Source organism: Periplaneta americana, chromosome 9 (genome assembly GCF_040183065.1).
Source record: "Periplaneta americana isolate PAMFEO1 chromosome 9, P.americana_PAMFEO1_priV1, whole genome shotgun sequence".
Lineage (NCBI taxonomy): Eukaryota > Metazoa > Arthropoda > Insecta > Blattodea > Blattidae > Periplaneta > Periplaneta americana.
The window spans coordinates 51,264,546-51,281,028 of record NC_091125.1 but is presented as its reverse complement, the minus strand read 5'-3'; the positions used below and the strand labels follow the sequence as shown (position 1 = coordinate 51,281,028).

At 34.1% G+C, this 16,483-nt stretch overlaps 1 protein-coding gene across 8 annotated transcripts in view; it reads left to right on the top strand.

The window, feature by feature from the left end:
- The window catches only part of LOC138705920 (sodium channel protein PaFPC1-like), a 120,588-nt gene that overhangs the window by 29,871 nt on the left and 74,234 nt on the right, over positions 1-16,483 (top strand). For all 8 annotated transcript variants that reach the window (XR_011333859.1, XM_069834691.1, XM_069834692.1 and 5 more), the window contains exons 8-11: positions 1,147-1,210; positions 5,616-5,760; positions 10,843-11,001; positions 15,611-15,686. Coding sequence is in view for 7 of the 8 variants with exons in the window: in XM_069834691.1 (XP_069690792.1) it covers positions 1,147-1,210; positions 5,616-5,760; positions 10,843-11,001; positions 15,611-15,686 (444 nt within the window). In the remaining variant the exon portion in view is untranslated. The remainder of the gene's footprint in view (positions 1-1,146; positions 1,211-5,615; positions 5,761-10,842; positions 11,002-15,610; positions 15,687-16,483) is intronic.

The following is a 16,483-nucleotide window of genomic DNA, read 5'->3' as shown; positions in this document are numbered from 1 at the left end:
ATTGAAAATGTATGCAGCTATCGCAAACCTTTGCCCTTTCTAACTCTTTATATGAAAAAGCTTAGCTCCTTCCCTGAATCAACCTTTTAAATGTAACCAATTTTATAAGAACTAACAAGGTTACAATATTTATATAAATCTCTAATAGTAAAATTCAGACTTTTCGTGGTCATATCTATTATATCATCGCAATCTCATAGGTACATTCAATATACAGCACAGCAACCTTTGAACACCATGTTAGCTTTCTAACATTTTATAATTTATATCTATAATGTTCTTTTAGTTTAAACGTTTGAATTGTACGGAAAAGAAAATCTCCTTAATATTATTCAAATTATTGTCGTGCTTAAAAATCGCAAGCCTTTCTAAATATAATTATGAAACTTTTAGAATTGATTACGTTCCAGTCAGTTGTAGCCATTGTGAACTTACTCTGAAATACCGAAGCTATTTACATTTGGAATTTTAGCATAAAATGCCGAATTCAATTAATTCCGGCACATTAACATTAGTTCGCTACTACTATCTATTCATTATAAAATGTCATGTTCATCATCATATTCTCCGTAACAGCATGTGTAACCCTTTTAATCAATTGTATTTACAATATGTATTATAAACAGCTATAAGATTCTTAGGTATTAATTTAGTCATAGGTAACGAATAGGCTATAAAAACAAGTGTATTATATCAGACATTTCTTCATAATTTATGCACTTTAGTAAATTGCTTAGCTATTTTATTACCAAATTTGGAACAGATGAATATAATTTTAGGCTACTTTAATTCATTTGTTGATTCTGAAGAACTTCTGTGTAACTAAATTGAAAATTGTATATTCAACAACTCCAACTTCCTCAAATAATAACCCTTAAAATAAATTAACTGCATTAATTTGAAAGTAACGGCATACTGGTACAAACTGGCAATTACTTATACTGCCATAGTAACCAGAACGACCAGCAAGGATATAGGAACATTGTGAAAAATATTGAAACTGACTTAGAGAATCAGAGATTTTGTATTTTTACTGAATTATGATAATATACTTGTTTTTATGAATGCTGTATTATTATCATTGTGAAGAAAATAAGTGAACGGACATAATAGTTAACGCTACACATATGCACCTTGCTGTTATAGCACTCTGGTATATCCCAGACGATACATCAGATTATCTGTTATGTGGAAATACATCAGGATCAAGGTAAATTAATAATTTAAATCTGATCTATTTCAGCTTACTTGCCGCTTCGCCATACTTGCTATATTTATTTCCTCACTTCATAATCATATAGATTTCTTATAGCATGTTATTTTAATCGTAAGCATATCTGTATAGTAAAATTTAAGTTTTCATACTTGTATTGATGACTTGATTCCTATCATTCATATACAGATTTATTTATTTATATACCTAATTAATTAATTAATTTTTAAATGTTAAATACCTAAGGCATTTATTTCATATTCAAGGTAACGGTAATATAAACATTTAATAACTATATTCAGGAAAAAAGTAATATACTGAAGTAACAAGTTGCAAATAAATAATATATTTTGCCACAGTAAGGGCATTGAAAATGCGATAACGTCATTTCCCATAACTATGGTCCTGGAACACAACTATGGTCCATTCAAATTTTGTACTCCATAACGTAGTACCTCGTTTATCTGTATTTTTGCTGTACTGTAGTTTGAAGTCAAGTCACTGCAGCTATCTACGAACGGTCTATGTTACTTCTACAATGTTCTTTGATTAGTTGTATCGTGGAACATAGTAGTGTTCCAGGACCATAGTTATGGGAAATGACGGTATTGTATTTAAGTTTTGGGAACGTCCATGAGAAAATGTCCAAAAATGAAAATAATAAAAATATATTTTCGTCTACGTATTATACATCAAATGAAAGCTTGAAATTACTATTTTTAGGCTACATGTCAATTTTCTTCATTTTAAGAATGTATTGGACACTACATTATAAGAAATATGACATGGTCCAACACTTAGCATTATGATGATTCATAACATTATTTCACGTTACGTTCAGAAGTCTAATAAGTGAGGCACACATAATTTTTAGGCACCAAGATATCCTCTCTATCTTCTATTTAAAAAAATATAATCCTTTTATGTAAGTACACTATAAGGAAAAATCAATATTTTTAATTTTGAAAATGGTTGTCTTCATGTCACACTACTGACAAAATATTTTAAAAGTTTCCGTAACAAGATTATTACTGGTGCAATTTACTGGTAATTTTAAGAAATGCTAGTTTATTGAGTGGTCCATAGGTGGTGCAAAAAGTTGTTTCGCTAGCAACGTCGTTTTTTTTTTTAATAATTGTCCAAACATTGGTCACACTACTGACGCTGCTGCTGTTTGAAGTGTATTCAGTGCTGTATCATCTAAAAAATTGCTCTATTGAATCTACTAGCCTAATAACAAGTAGTAAATATTGTATTATATTATGTGTGCAATATTAAAGCTAAAGTACCTCAGTTTGAATCCATACTTAACATAACTTTACAAGCAACTTAGGTTATTGTAGATTAATTTAAATATTTTTATTTCATCTTTTTAAAGTTCTAGAATGACTAAAACTGGAGCTGAGATACAAAGGGAATATGCAGAAAAAAAAAGAATGATGAAGACTACAAACGCCATAGAGCTGCCATTGATAAGCGTTATAGAGAGAAGAGAAAATCGACAGAAACTATCCAGGAACGGAATATAAGAAAATCTAAGGCTGCGATTAGGAAGCAGAAGAGTCAAAGACAAATTGAGTAGCCGGTCCAGATGGCTCAAGCGGTAGGGGCACGGTATATCTCTATCGCTTGTTCCGAAGGGTTGTGGGTTCGAGTCCCGCCTCGGGCACGGGTGTTGTGTACGTACTAGTTTAAGAGAGTGGAAAACAGAAAAAAAGAGAAAAACGGAAAAATAATAAAATAAAATAAAGAATTACTCGAGGATAGTAGTGAGGCTTCACCATCTGCACTGGGAAAGTCATTCAAGAAAGTTGATAGAAATATGCCTCCGTCTCCACGGAAGCAGAGGGCTACGGTTGTAAAATTAGCCACAAAATACGGTGTTCCATTAGAAAATAAAGTATTAGCTATTAAGAGGTAAAGACTTTCTGATGATGTAACTAATCTCATTACAGAATTTTATGTAAATGATGAGATCAGTCGTGTTGATCCAAGTCTGAAGGGTGTCTCATCACAAACATTCATCACAACAGCATGACGACACCTTCTCTATCCAATTAGGGAAGTCCATAATCTTTTCTGCAGAAATATCCAAACAAGAAAGTTGGTCATAGCAAGTTTGCCTCTTTGCGCCCTCCACATGTGAAACCATACAGGGATATGCCACATAATGTGTATATGCCGCATCCATGAGAATTTCTCTAATCTTCATGAGAAGATTTCAGGTGTCCTGCCAGGATTTGGAGCATCCATTAAAGACTTCATACAAATACCTGTCTGTGACCATCAAAAGAAAAATGAAGCGATGAAGAATGTTAACATATTTTCTGATGGGTGTGCTGGACAACTCAAGTCCAAATATAACTTTTCAAACATTACTCTTCTCAAAGAACAGTTCAATCTGTCCAATCTGACTTGGACATTCTTTGCCACGCCACATGGCAAAGGTGCCGTTGATGGTATTGGTGCTGTAGTGAAACAAAAGGTTTGGAACTTGGTTAGAGCCAGAAAGGTAACAGTGCGAGATGCTGAAACATTTGCTCGAGCCTGTAGCTCACTCAAAGTAAATGTGCTTCATGTTGAGAGTGAGGAAATAAATTCTGTGACGCAGAAACTGGGTAAAGCTTGGGAAAATACCCTACCTATTACGAGGACGCAAAAAATTCAACATGTTATTCCTGTGTCAGCCTATAAGATCAAATATAAATATTTTCCGAAGAACTCCAGTGAATTGGAAGAGTATCTTCGCCCTGAAGTCAGTAAGAGGTGGAGAAAGCGTCCAGTTCATCACAAGTAAAGAAGAGTGTGTCCCTGGTTGTAAGAACACTTGTCTTGGACATCAAATAGAAAATGCAATTGGAAGTCACACTACTGACGTCACACTACTGACGCACACTATATTCTAAAATACTTTTTATAATTAAAATAGTTGTAGTTAATTAAACAAAACATTATGCAAGATACATTGAAAGACTCATATTTGCGTATTCAATCACTGTAATTAGTCCATCATTTTCAATTTTGCAGTAACATATCAAATTGTTTTCTACTACTTTACACCAGTCTAAATATTGTCACACTACTGACGTGTAAAAAAATTGAGGTAGGATTAATTAAGACCGACTGTTGTTAACAAAATTTTGTACATGACTTTGCAAGTTCTCAAAGAGTATATACATACATTTGGTAAATGAGATTAATAAGAAATAACTTGCTAAATTTCATACAATAATAAAAATTGTGTCACACTACTGACGGTGGACGTTCCCTTTTAGCTTTCAGTTTTTCGCTTAATGACATTTCATTTAAGCTGCATCTACAGTTGTTACTTAGTCTTGTTACAGGTACTCATTACGGTTTTTTATGGTAACAAGTTTAGTGCTAGTCCCATTATCATTATCTGTGTACACTTGGATCTCCTGACTCGCACAAATTATTATTTGTTGATACTTCATTGCAATTCATGTTTTCTCTGTAAATATTAATACATAGACAGTTGAATATGTTTAAGTTTATACTGTATTTCGAGTAGGTACTTAAAAGGACTACAAGTAAAACTTTCAAACATAAAATTTACTTTGTCATACGTTAAAAGTGTTAAATTGTTAAAAAAGGTATTTACCTTCGACAGACGGCCCGTTTCGACGCTATGTGTCGTCGTCTTCAGTGTCTCTTGAACCACTGGTGATCTTGACTCTGCGATGTGATTCAAGAGACACTGAAGACGACGACACATAGCGTCGAAACGGGCCGTCTGTCGAAGGTAAATACCTTTTTTTTAACAATTTTAACACTTTTAACGTATGACAATGTAAATTTTATGTTTTTAACAAAGTGTTAACGAGAACTTTAATCAATGATAAAACTTTCAGATCTAAAATAGTTAAAAAAACAAAATGAATGAATGAATGAATAATGTCAGGCGAAAACAAAAAAAAATAATTGTTCTATAGAAAAATATCAACTGTTGTCATCACTAACTACAACAAAATTGTTATAGATCACTTTGCAGGAGAGAATGCCTAACTTTATTTACAGACATATAAATTTCGGTAACTTAGGCTTGATTTGTGTCAAGTGTTCATATTAAACAATAAGAGTTAATTCATTAATATAACTTTATTTTTTGCTATCTGTTTGATGTCTCCACATTGTTACGTCATAGCCTTCCTAAAAGTTAATGCCGTTTGGCGCGGTTCTTCTTCCCATAACCAGCATTTAGTAACTTCATGCAAGTGACATGACGTGTCTTAATTTCACATGAGAAATAGCCTAATTTATGTGATTTCCATGTTTTATGACGTACTTAATACACCACGATTTATATTCTGATTCTCAAAACACACAATTTCTTACTTCCAAGACTTACTAATGTTTTGATGCTCAAAAAATTTTTTTTCAGCAATTGCCCACCCGGTTACGTATGCCTACAAGGCTTTGGTGATAATCCTACAAACAGTTACACCAGTTTTGATACATTTGGTTGGGCCTTTCTCTCGGTCTTCCGAGTGGTAACAAACGATTCATGGGAGAGATTGTACCGAATGGTAAGGAAGTTACGTAAGTTACATTAGATAAATTTTGTAATTTGCTAATTAGTTATCCACATTTTTCTTACCCTTTTATTTTATTCTTACGATTTAGTAAGAATTTTGTGTTTGTAATTATATTACATAATAAAATAACACAATGAATAAATTTTTATACCATACATGTAGAAACGTTTTTGGAAATTTGTTGCCCATAAGCACATGCGTCTAACTCCATCCCCGATCACAATTTCTTTTGTTAATATCTATATCTTGCTCTCTGAGGTGTTATCTGTTGCCACTCATGATGCTTGTAAATTACTGAATGTATGTATTAAAACACTTTAATACACCACACAGTGATAGTTACCTTATAACAATAAATTGCAGTAATTACTATTAGTTACTCATAATGTTACCTCTGATAAGGTTGTCTGATATGTAGGGGAGAGTTGGGTAGTATCGGACATCGGGTAATATCGGACAGTGAGTTTCTTTCATCTACCACCAGATGATAGTACGTGAATGACATGGTTACGTTTCTGTGATGTCGCATACAGAAACGTAACCATGTCATTCAGGTACTACCATCTGGTGGTAGATGAACGAAACGCACTGTCCGATATTACCCGATGTCTGATACTATCAAACTCTCCCCTATATCTATTATCAGGCAGTACATCTTCTTTGACGATATATGTCAAAGAAAGAACAGTTGTACTATGCATCTGAATTCTGATTAGTGTAATGTGTAACCAATCGGCGATATATTCAATATAGGGGGAAAGGAACTGGCCACCCTATTCCATTATCTCCTGGCTTAGTTGTCTCATAAGTGGTGCCTTGTTGTTGCCACTTTTGTGGTTCAGACCTGTCTTCGGACAGTTGACTAAACAACTCATAATGCAATAACGTCCAACTTTACTTCGAGGATTGAAGGAGCACTTTACACTGAACTCCGCTTGCGCAATTCTAAAATTGCATTGCCGTTTATTTCGCATTCTAAATAGCAGAAATCGTGTATGTGACAATATTCAACCGGGACAGTTAACCATTTTTGTACGACATTTCACCATTACAGAAAAATTTTAATCATATATTCCTCGAAAATTTTGAATAACGCTATGGGTTACTTTCTTTAAGACATACTAAGAACTACCTATGCTACTTTGAGATGAATTGAAGTTGAAATGGATTAGAGGAAGTTATTAGCAGATCATTTGCCTTACTTTATATATCTCTATCTCTCTCTCTCTCGCTCTCCCAAGAACGCCCACTTCTTTGCCGATAAAATAATAAATTAATACATTGCTTGCTGTTACCACAATGTAGTCTTGTTTAGAGATCGCCGCTCTATTTCATATATACGACATGGTTATCACTTTGTTAAAGGAAATATAAATGTAAAATCGTCGCCATGTGCCAGGCCCTTTGCGGCCTGTGGGATAAAACGGCCCTGCATATAGGCTAATATATCCTGCATAGGAGCTTACAATATAGAATCTGAAGTCCCCTTTGCCTACTGCTGTTCTCAATATTTGCCTTCAGCACGGAAACAGTCACTGAAAAACACGAAATTTCACCACTATTTTATGTAAGTCAATGTTTGGCTTCGTACAATTTATGCGACTATATTAAAGCAAGAAGCTGAAAATGTGTATATGTGAAATATACAAGAAACTAATTATAGATATGTTCTGTGTCTTTTAGAAATCGTGAATGAAGACAGATAATCACAATATGCTAATAAAATTACTTGAAAGGTTTTAGAAATGTTTCCTTTTGTACCAATTCCAGACACTGCAATTTTACAAATGTTGAAATGAATATTTTCAGGCTCATGTTATGTATGTAACTACATTATGGTGCAAGATACACGCGACGTCATCAATCCCCCAAACAGCACCACACACCCCAACCATGCCACCCCGATCACACACACCAAGACGAGTCCAAAAATGCATCACAATGCCACCCTTCCAATCAACAACAACAACAACTAAACGAAACAAAAACGTACTTCTAATGTGATATTGTTATGCTTTGAGAGTCACAGAAGATGTTCCAAATGGTGACCATTCACATTAATGCACATTCGAAGGCGTTCCCGGCATGTTGCTGGCTAAATGGACACACAACCCTGTTGAATGCGTTGCTGCATGTCGTCTGGTGTTGTGAGAATGTTCTGGTACACACTGTCCTTTACAGTCTCCCACAGGAAGAAGTCGAGTGGCGACAGGTCTGGAGAACGTGCAGGCAACTGTACGTGGATTGTGGCGTCGAGAGTTGTTGTGGTTTGTTTACATGTTAAGACAGCAAACACACAAAACACGACGTGTACGGACGACGGTGCGGTATAGCCTTGTGTAATACAGTGTGATACAAAAATCACTTGACAATGATGAAAACAGTGTTATTTTGAAATGACAAGTAAGCATAAGAAATTATTTTCCTTGGAACAATCTCTTAGTGATCAGTTTCTACTGGGAAATACCGTACAGGACAACATTATTATGATATTGTATTGCATTACACTGGGATGAACATACTAGGTTCTCAGTGCAACTTCACAGCGCACTACTGACAATGTTCAAAGTGTGTTCCATTCACTTGAAGGCAGTTTTTCATTATATCCTAACATTCCTCTGATAGTCTTTAGAGTGTCGCTTGTGAAATATGTTGGATAACAAGGCTAAGTCTGTGTTTAAATTTATCTGTAAATGGAGGCTTTGTATGAGAAACATACGGTTTCACATATCGATACCATCATGAGTAAACCTCGTAATTCCAAAACTGAAAGTTTACAGGGGCCAAGGCAGATCAATCGGCTGTTGGCCTCATGTCCATACGCCTGAGCAAAGGTAAACGATCATCGAACCAGAACGGAGATATCGAGTGGTTAGCACGATGATCCCCCCAGCCATTATAGCTGGTTTCCATAGCCAGATGTCGCTATCTATCGTAGTTTCCCATATTCATCGCGATGCTCGGTGGGCATCAGTCCCATACATTGGCCGAAATTTCAAGAGAAATACAGTACCGAAGGTTTTCCATATAGAGACTTAAGTCCGTAAAAATTTCTGCCACTATTTTCTTCTTATCTAAAACTTCTTGAATAGGACCTATTGTCTCCATTACAGGATTCAGTGTGTTTGTTTTTAACCGCATTCCAAAATAATATTTAAATAAATATAAAGCACGGTATCTAAAAAATAGTTTGCTATAGTTTCTATTATTGCCGATAATACTTATGATTTTAGTATAGGCCTGTAATTTTCAGGATTTCTTTTATTATCGTATTTGTTAATTTTCAATTTAATAGTTTTTAGGCAGACAGGAAATTTACCTTAAAATAAAGATTTAACTAATCTGCTAAACTATCTGAGATTGAATCTGCATATTTGTTTAATGTCTTATAAGACTTCTTCCGTCGTAAATTCTTTTCTCGTTCATATTTATAATTTTGTCATATTATTTTGAATTTATATCGCATACTTTAATTTATAATAGCTCCATCTTTCGGAAATGTTGATAGAAAATATGAAACTATTGTGATGAAATATGACGTATTCAATTTAATTGCATATTTCATTTTTAGCTGTAATTATTTTTTTCACTGTGCCAAAGTTTTGATATATTATTTACATACGCTTTAATATCTGTTTAAAAATGCTACTGATTTCAAATCAGAGCTTTGTATTATTGTTATCCACTTTCTTCACTTTATGGTGTACGTTATTATAGAGTAAAGTGTTTTCAAAATCTCTCACAAATTAATGGTACCGGTACGGGTATTTAGATAATTTTGGATTATAAAGTCATCTGTCATCAGCTCTTCTCTGTTTTCTGAATTATCATAATCATGCATGCTACAGCTTTCCCCAGTACCACTCTTCTTTACCTCCTATATTCCATCCTTTTATTCATTTTTATTTCCTCTTTCCTCTTCATTTTATCATTGAAAGTATTTCTTTTTCCTTGTTTTTCTCGTTCTCATTCCTTTAATGTTTTTTCTTTCTTATATTTTGTATTCTGTTTGAAAATGTTAAAGCAACAGACACTTGTCTGTTAGTCATTAACGAAAGATAATAGAATGCAATTAAAACATACAATTCATAAAATTAAGAGCTTAGGTATAGCTTAGAGTAGTAACATTTTGGAAATATTCAACATTTTTTTCCCTCCATTACTGTATCTTGTACAATAATGAAAATTAGCATGTGTAAAACACTGTCCTTCTGCTATATGAAAAAAATATTTTTATGATTAAAAAAAATATTTATATACTTTTTTCAAAATTCAGTTCATTGTGCAGTGATGAAGCGTTTCCCACATACCTCAAACTATCCAACATTCTGTGATGAAATTTTTTGTGTGTATTTATGCATGTCATATCTACAGTATGATGCAAGATCACTTCACTATCTTTCATAGATTGTCTGATAAAAATTAAATTCGTTTAAAAATGATCAAATCAGTGTTTTCTTTTAGTAGGTTATTTTACGACGCTTTATCAACAGCTTAGGTTATTTAGCGTCTGAATGAGATGAAGGTGATAATGCCGGTGAAATGAGTCCGGGGTCCAGCACCGAAAGTTACCCAGCATTTGCTCATATTGGGTTGAGAGAAAACCCCGGAAAAAACTTCAACCATCAGTGTTTTCTTCTAACACAAAAAATATATATTATTTGTTAAGGAATGTAGTTTAAAGAGCATGATATTGTAAGCATGAGTTTCAGCAATAAAATAAGAGAGAGAACATGAAACATTTAAAGGGTTTATGAGTTATGAGGGAAACTCTTTATCACTGCAGAGTGAACTGTCACCATTTTGAATTTTGAAAAAAAAATATATATATATTTTTAATCGTAAAAATATTTTTTTCATATGGTAGGACAGTGTTTTTTTTACACACACCAATTTTCATTATTGTACGAGATACAGTAGTGGAGGAAAAAAATGTTGAATATTTCCAGAAATTTACTGCTGTAAGCTGTACCTAACCCCTTAAAAGCACGAGGACGAATAGCTATAGTAATTTGTGTATTACATATATTAAATTAAAAACTGCGTTTTCAATATAATGTTTTTTGCTTTCAGATTATGGAATCTGTTGGTCCTTGGCATACTTTGTACTTCATTATGATCATATTATGTTCAGCAAGTTTTAGTTGCATCTTTTCTGCCATTATTTATTTTGTTACAAGAGAGAGTGAATATAAAATTGAAGAAGAGGAAAATGTTGAGCAGGAGCAAAGGGTGAGTGTTGTTTTGACTGTAAATTATTTATGACTGAGCCACAAACTGGATTAGATCTCTCATCAGAATAAGAGCATTTGATTAATGCATTTGCGTACTTTACTCCTATGATACTTGACAGCATTGAGGGTTATTAAAAACTAATTAACGTCCCTTGTCGAGAATGCAGTCACCCACTAGGTTACAAAAATCAATATTAATCAATGTCATTCTTTCAAATTTTAGGCTGGATTCTTACAGATAACACATAACTTAAATAGACATAACTCTTCCTATTTTTATAATATTGCAGCTAACATGATTTGATATAATTCACAATAAAACAAAAAAATAAAAGTTAAAAGTATAAACTATAGACATGGGATTTAAGGAAATCCAATGATTGCGTGAAATGTCTACACTCGAATTAAAGTAATAAAATACAATATGCAAAGTTAAAAAAAATAATAATAATAGCCCGACTGAATTTTCTAAGTTCCAGATTCAATGCAATGCGCATGCTCAGTGCTCCAAAGCAATGGTACACACAAAATCGTTTCGGCAGTTATTGAAATTCATTTTACGTCGATTGTTGTAACCCGAAGACATTTGAAAAGATGCGATTAAAATTTATTGACCTATTCTGAATAGTAGATGAATGTTTATAGATCGTGCAGTAGAAGAGAATGACTGTAAACGAAATTAATCTCCAAAGTTAAAATTATCTCTTACCTCAACATCATCCAAACCCTGAACTTTGCAGTCTGCGTGCAAGCACTTCAGCACAGAGCTTTCAGAATGTTTGCGATGAATTATCATAATTGGGGTTATATTATTGCATACTACTACGATTTATTTCAAATCATCCGTCGTCAAGTGAGGTTGACCATTGGGATCCGGAATTAACAAACATGAAAGATAAAAGGAAATTAAACGAGCAAAATAATGATTCGATTTGTACATTAAAACAAAAATTTACGTGTTAACATATAGATGATAGTGTAGAAATTGAAGAGAGGCCTTCAGAATTTCCATTACAATCTTCTGAACCTCATAAAAGGGAATTTTAAAGGATTTAAGGATATTACATGTAAATTTTGGTAAACAACCCCTCGTTCCAAATAGTAAGCCTGGGACTCATCACGGTAACCCAGGTCAGAGTGCGTTTTGTTTTTAGTACATTCGCCGCGCTAATCACTATTGTTGATATAAAACATGACAGCGGTATATCAACTCAATTCACAAAAGAACGATAAACACAAACAAACAAACAAACCAAACCAAACCAAAACAAAACAAAACCAAAACACACACAACACACAACACAAAACACACACAACACACAACACAAAACACACACAACACACAACACAAAACACACACACAACACAAAACACACACAACACAAAACACAAAACACACACAACACGCACAACACACAACACAAAACACACAACACAAAACACACACAACACAAAACACACACAACACAAAACACAACACAGAACACACAAAACACCACACACAAAACACAAAACAAACACAAAAAACACAAAACGCACAAAACACAAAACACACAACACACAAAAAACACACACAAAACACACACACAACACACACAACAAAACAAAACAAACCAAACAAACAAACCAAACCAAACAAACAAAACAAACCAAACAAACAAAACAAACCAAACAAACAAACCAAACCAAACAAACAAACCAAACCAAAGAAACAAAACAAACCAAACAAACAAAACAAACCAAACAAACCAAACAAACCAAACAAACAAAACAAACCAAACAAACCAAACAAACAAAACAAACCAAACAAACCAAACAAACCAAACAAACAAAACAAACCAAACAAACAAAACAAACCAAACAAACAAAACAAACCAAACAAACAAAACAAACCAAACAAACAAAACAAACCAAACAAACAAAACAAACCAAAACAAACCAAACAAACAAAACAAACCAAAACAAACCAAAACAAACCAAACAAACAAACAAAACAAATAAATAAATATTACTCGACCGAGGCCAGTGGAGTCCTGCAGCCCGCAGCGCCACTTGTACTGTTCCTGCATTAGTATAGCGTCATTGCTATAGTTCACATTACGTCCGCGGGTCCACTCGCCTCGGTCGAGTAATAATTATTTACTTACTTACTTACAAATGGCTTTTAAGGAACCCGCAGGTTCATTGCCGCCTCACATAAGCTCGCCATCGATCTCTATCCTGTGGAAGATTAATCCAGTCTATCATCATATCCCACTTCGTAATAATTAAATAAATAAATTGAGAAACAAATAAATCAAAATAAATTAACAAATAAAGAAGAATAAAAAACCTTTATTTGTATTATTATACATTTAATTTAATTTTAGTCGTTTACTGTTTAGTGCTTCCTTTCATTCCCTTGAGCGTCTGTTGTCACTGCTTAAACTTCCCAGGTAGGTATGCACATGTAACTCATTGGTATAATCATTTTTAATCTTACTGGAAACAGCAAAAAGAAAACGAGAAGCCCTAGAAAATAGAAGTACAAAGCAGGCAGAATCAAGAGCACAGGTAATAACAAGGGTAAAAATACATGACAGTGTGTTAAAACCAGGATCACTTCTGGAGAGTTCAGTGCTTGTATGCAAGCAGACTGCCAGATTTGGACTGTCGGAACTCTATTCACTTAAAACAAAATCAAATTCATATTTTTAATAAAGTGATCGTCAATAAAACGACAAACTTGGCACAATTGTTAATCATACCACCACCACCACCACCACCACGAAACAAATTGACAGACAGGAATTTTCAGATTGGCGACACTTAGTCACTCATTTATCTCGGTATGGAACTAGTGTAGAACATACGAAAAACTATAAAAAGTGGCATGAAATAAAAATACGTCTTTGTGATAGAGAATAACAACACAGCCGGTACTTTGAATGTAATAGTTATTTATGCAACAAGTGGATAATCTTTATGATTATGGCATAAGTGAATTTTTTACGAGTGTCATAATAAGATTATCCACGGATTGGATACAACACTTCATGACATCTTAGTATTATAAATTTTAGGAAATAAACTATGAAAGAAATTCGGGATCCATAGCTGACAAATTTTCTTCATATGTTCGTAGCGATTAGTAGCGCCTGGCTTTGACACTGAGTAAAGAGAAGTGGATGGCCTTGCAGGTTATGTTACAAATGTTCCTTTATTTTGTCAATATATATAGTTTCTCTGAACCACAGATCTGTTTTATGTGATATTACAAATGTGATACAAAATTGTTGAAGTTTGGAAATGAGTGATACGTTACTTTGTGCCCTGCATTTCATTTCTTGTTACACGGCGCGTAGAAGATATTCAGAGGAGTTGCATGCATCCCGATTCAAGCGTTCCGATATTACGTCATATGGCGCATACGTAATTGCTATTATCGGCACGCGTGCCTTAATAAGCCAATTATGAACGATATTCGATGTAGTAACAAACTGTTTATAATGCTAGGATGATATAAAATAAATTTATAACGGGTCATTATTGAAAGAATCGTGGAAATTGTCCAGTTTTTAGCACGTCATTTTTTAGCTTTTGGGGATGAAAATAGTACATTACGTATATCAAGCAAACAATCGTGAAAATTATTCGTTGTCAAATTTGTGTACCTTTGGAATTTTCGTGAGGTATGCATTGCCACCATAAAGACTTCTCTAAGCTGATCATTTTTTCTTTCCATGAGTGTAAATTAAATAAGACCGGGTTTCCCACGTACGATGCAACTCGAGGTCTCCGGCGTTGCTCGGAGAGCATTAGCTTGGCAGGAAGGCAGCACTCGCCGACTGCGCAGCTGGCAGCCTCCCCCTTTCTTGTAACGAGATTAGTCTTGCAGGCGCCTTAGCTGTAAATATTGCTTATTACTCAGCCTCGTTCAGTTTCGTTTGCTGTGTGATTAAGTACACGTTTGTTCATTCTTACTGTGTGTACTTTCGTTCACAATGTTTACCGTGTTAAACTATGGAAGAATAGAGTCGTATGTGAAAAGTCAGTTTTTATACAGATATTTCCTGGCGTACATGTTCCCAATAAATCCACGATATGCAGATTACTAGAAAAATTTAAAGAGACTGCATACGTGTTAAAAATAAATGAAACTAGAAAACCAAGCGTTCTAAGCGAGGAAAAATTAGATGAGATAGAAGCGGCCTTAGAAAGAGGTCCGAAAAATCGTTGTCTCGTTTAACATTTCAGTGATTGTGATTTCAAGAATTTCGGCTGCAAGTGTTTAATAACGTGTTCAAAAGGTGCCAGGCTTCTCTAACAGTAGAGAGACGCCATTTTGAGCACCTTCTGTAAATAAAGGTACTGTAAGCTCAATCTAGTCACATTACTTCTTAGTCTAGGCACAACTCGGGAGCCGTGACGCGGCAACTGTGCTAGGCGTAGACGTGCCGTGGGAGATGTGGACAGACGATTGTGTCGTACGTGATAAACCCTGTAGTAATTAATATACACACTTAAGATGCTTATAATAAGGCTTATTTTTTACTGTAATTGGAGATAATATAAAAATTTTATCGTTCTCAGTCTCATGAATTTACATAGTGTAATTCTTTTTACAGAACAGGAGTGACAAAACAGTATCTGACAATGAACTTCTTGAACAAAAGCAAGAGTCAATGCCAGAAAATTTGAACGGTGAGCTTTAAACTTAGTTTCTCACAAATTTAGTGATCAGCCTATGTATAATTTTACTAGCTTTTGTTTTAAGGACTGACGGCAAATATTAATAAATATAACATTCCGCAAAATAGGGTAAAATCGATCATTTGCTAATTTTATCGATACCGGTAATCACTCATTTTCTCTGTAAACTACTGTAATAATATTGTTATGTTGACTGTATTGGCTAACAGATAAATTGTTGATAATTAATGTTGACGAAAAAGTCCGCCCATTTCAACAATATTACGTTCTGTAGGTCTAATATTACTCATTTAGGACTACTGTTAAAATTACAAAGGTCGTTCTTCACTTTTTCTCCTTTTGTTTCTCCCTTATCCCTCTCGCTCTCTCTTTCTCTCTAACGAAAACCTAATCTTGCACAGTCTATATTTTTATCAGCAGGAAAATAAGATCGCAAGAATACGCATGCATATTTAATTGAAAATCTACTCTGAAATAAGTAGCCTACAGTATTTTGTAATCGACAAATGAAATCACTATTGCCCATTATTTTAAGAACATTTGTGCTTTCGTGGGTTAAAGTCGATTATGATCATGAAGAAATGAACTGTTCTGGAAAAAACATCTTGGAAGGATGCGTTCAATAATAATTTGAGAATAGCATATAGGGAAGTGTAAGTGTGGGCACTGATGTAGTAGTGGTTTATTTCAATGAACTAATGACCTTCAAACCAGCTGTACCTATATCATCGTAAAGTTCTGCCTTTTCCTTAGAGCTGACGCTGATATCACAGCAGCAATGGAAGGAT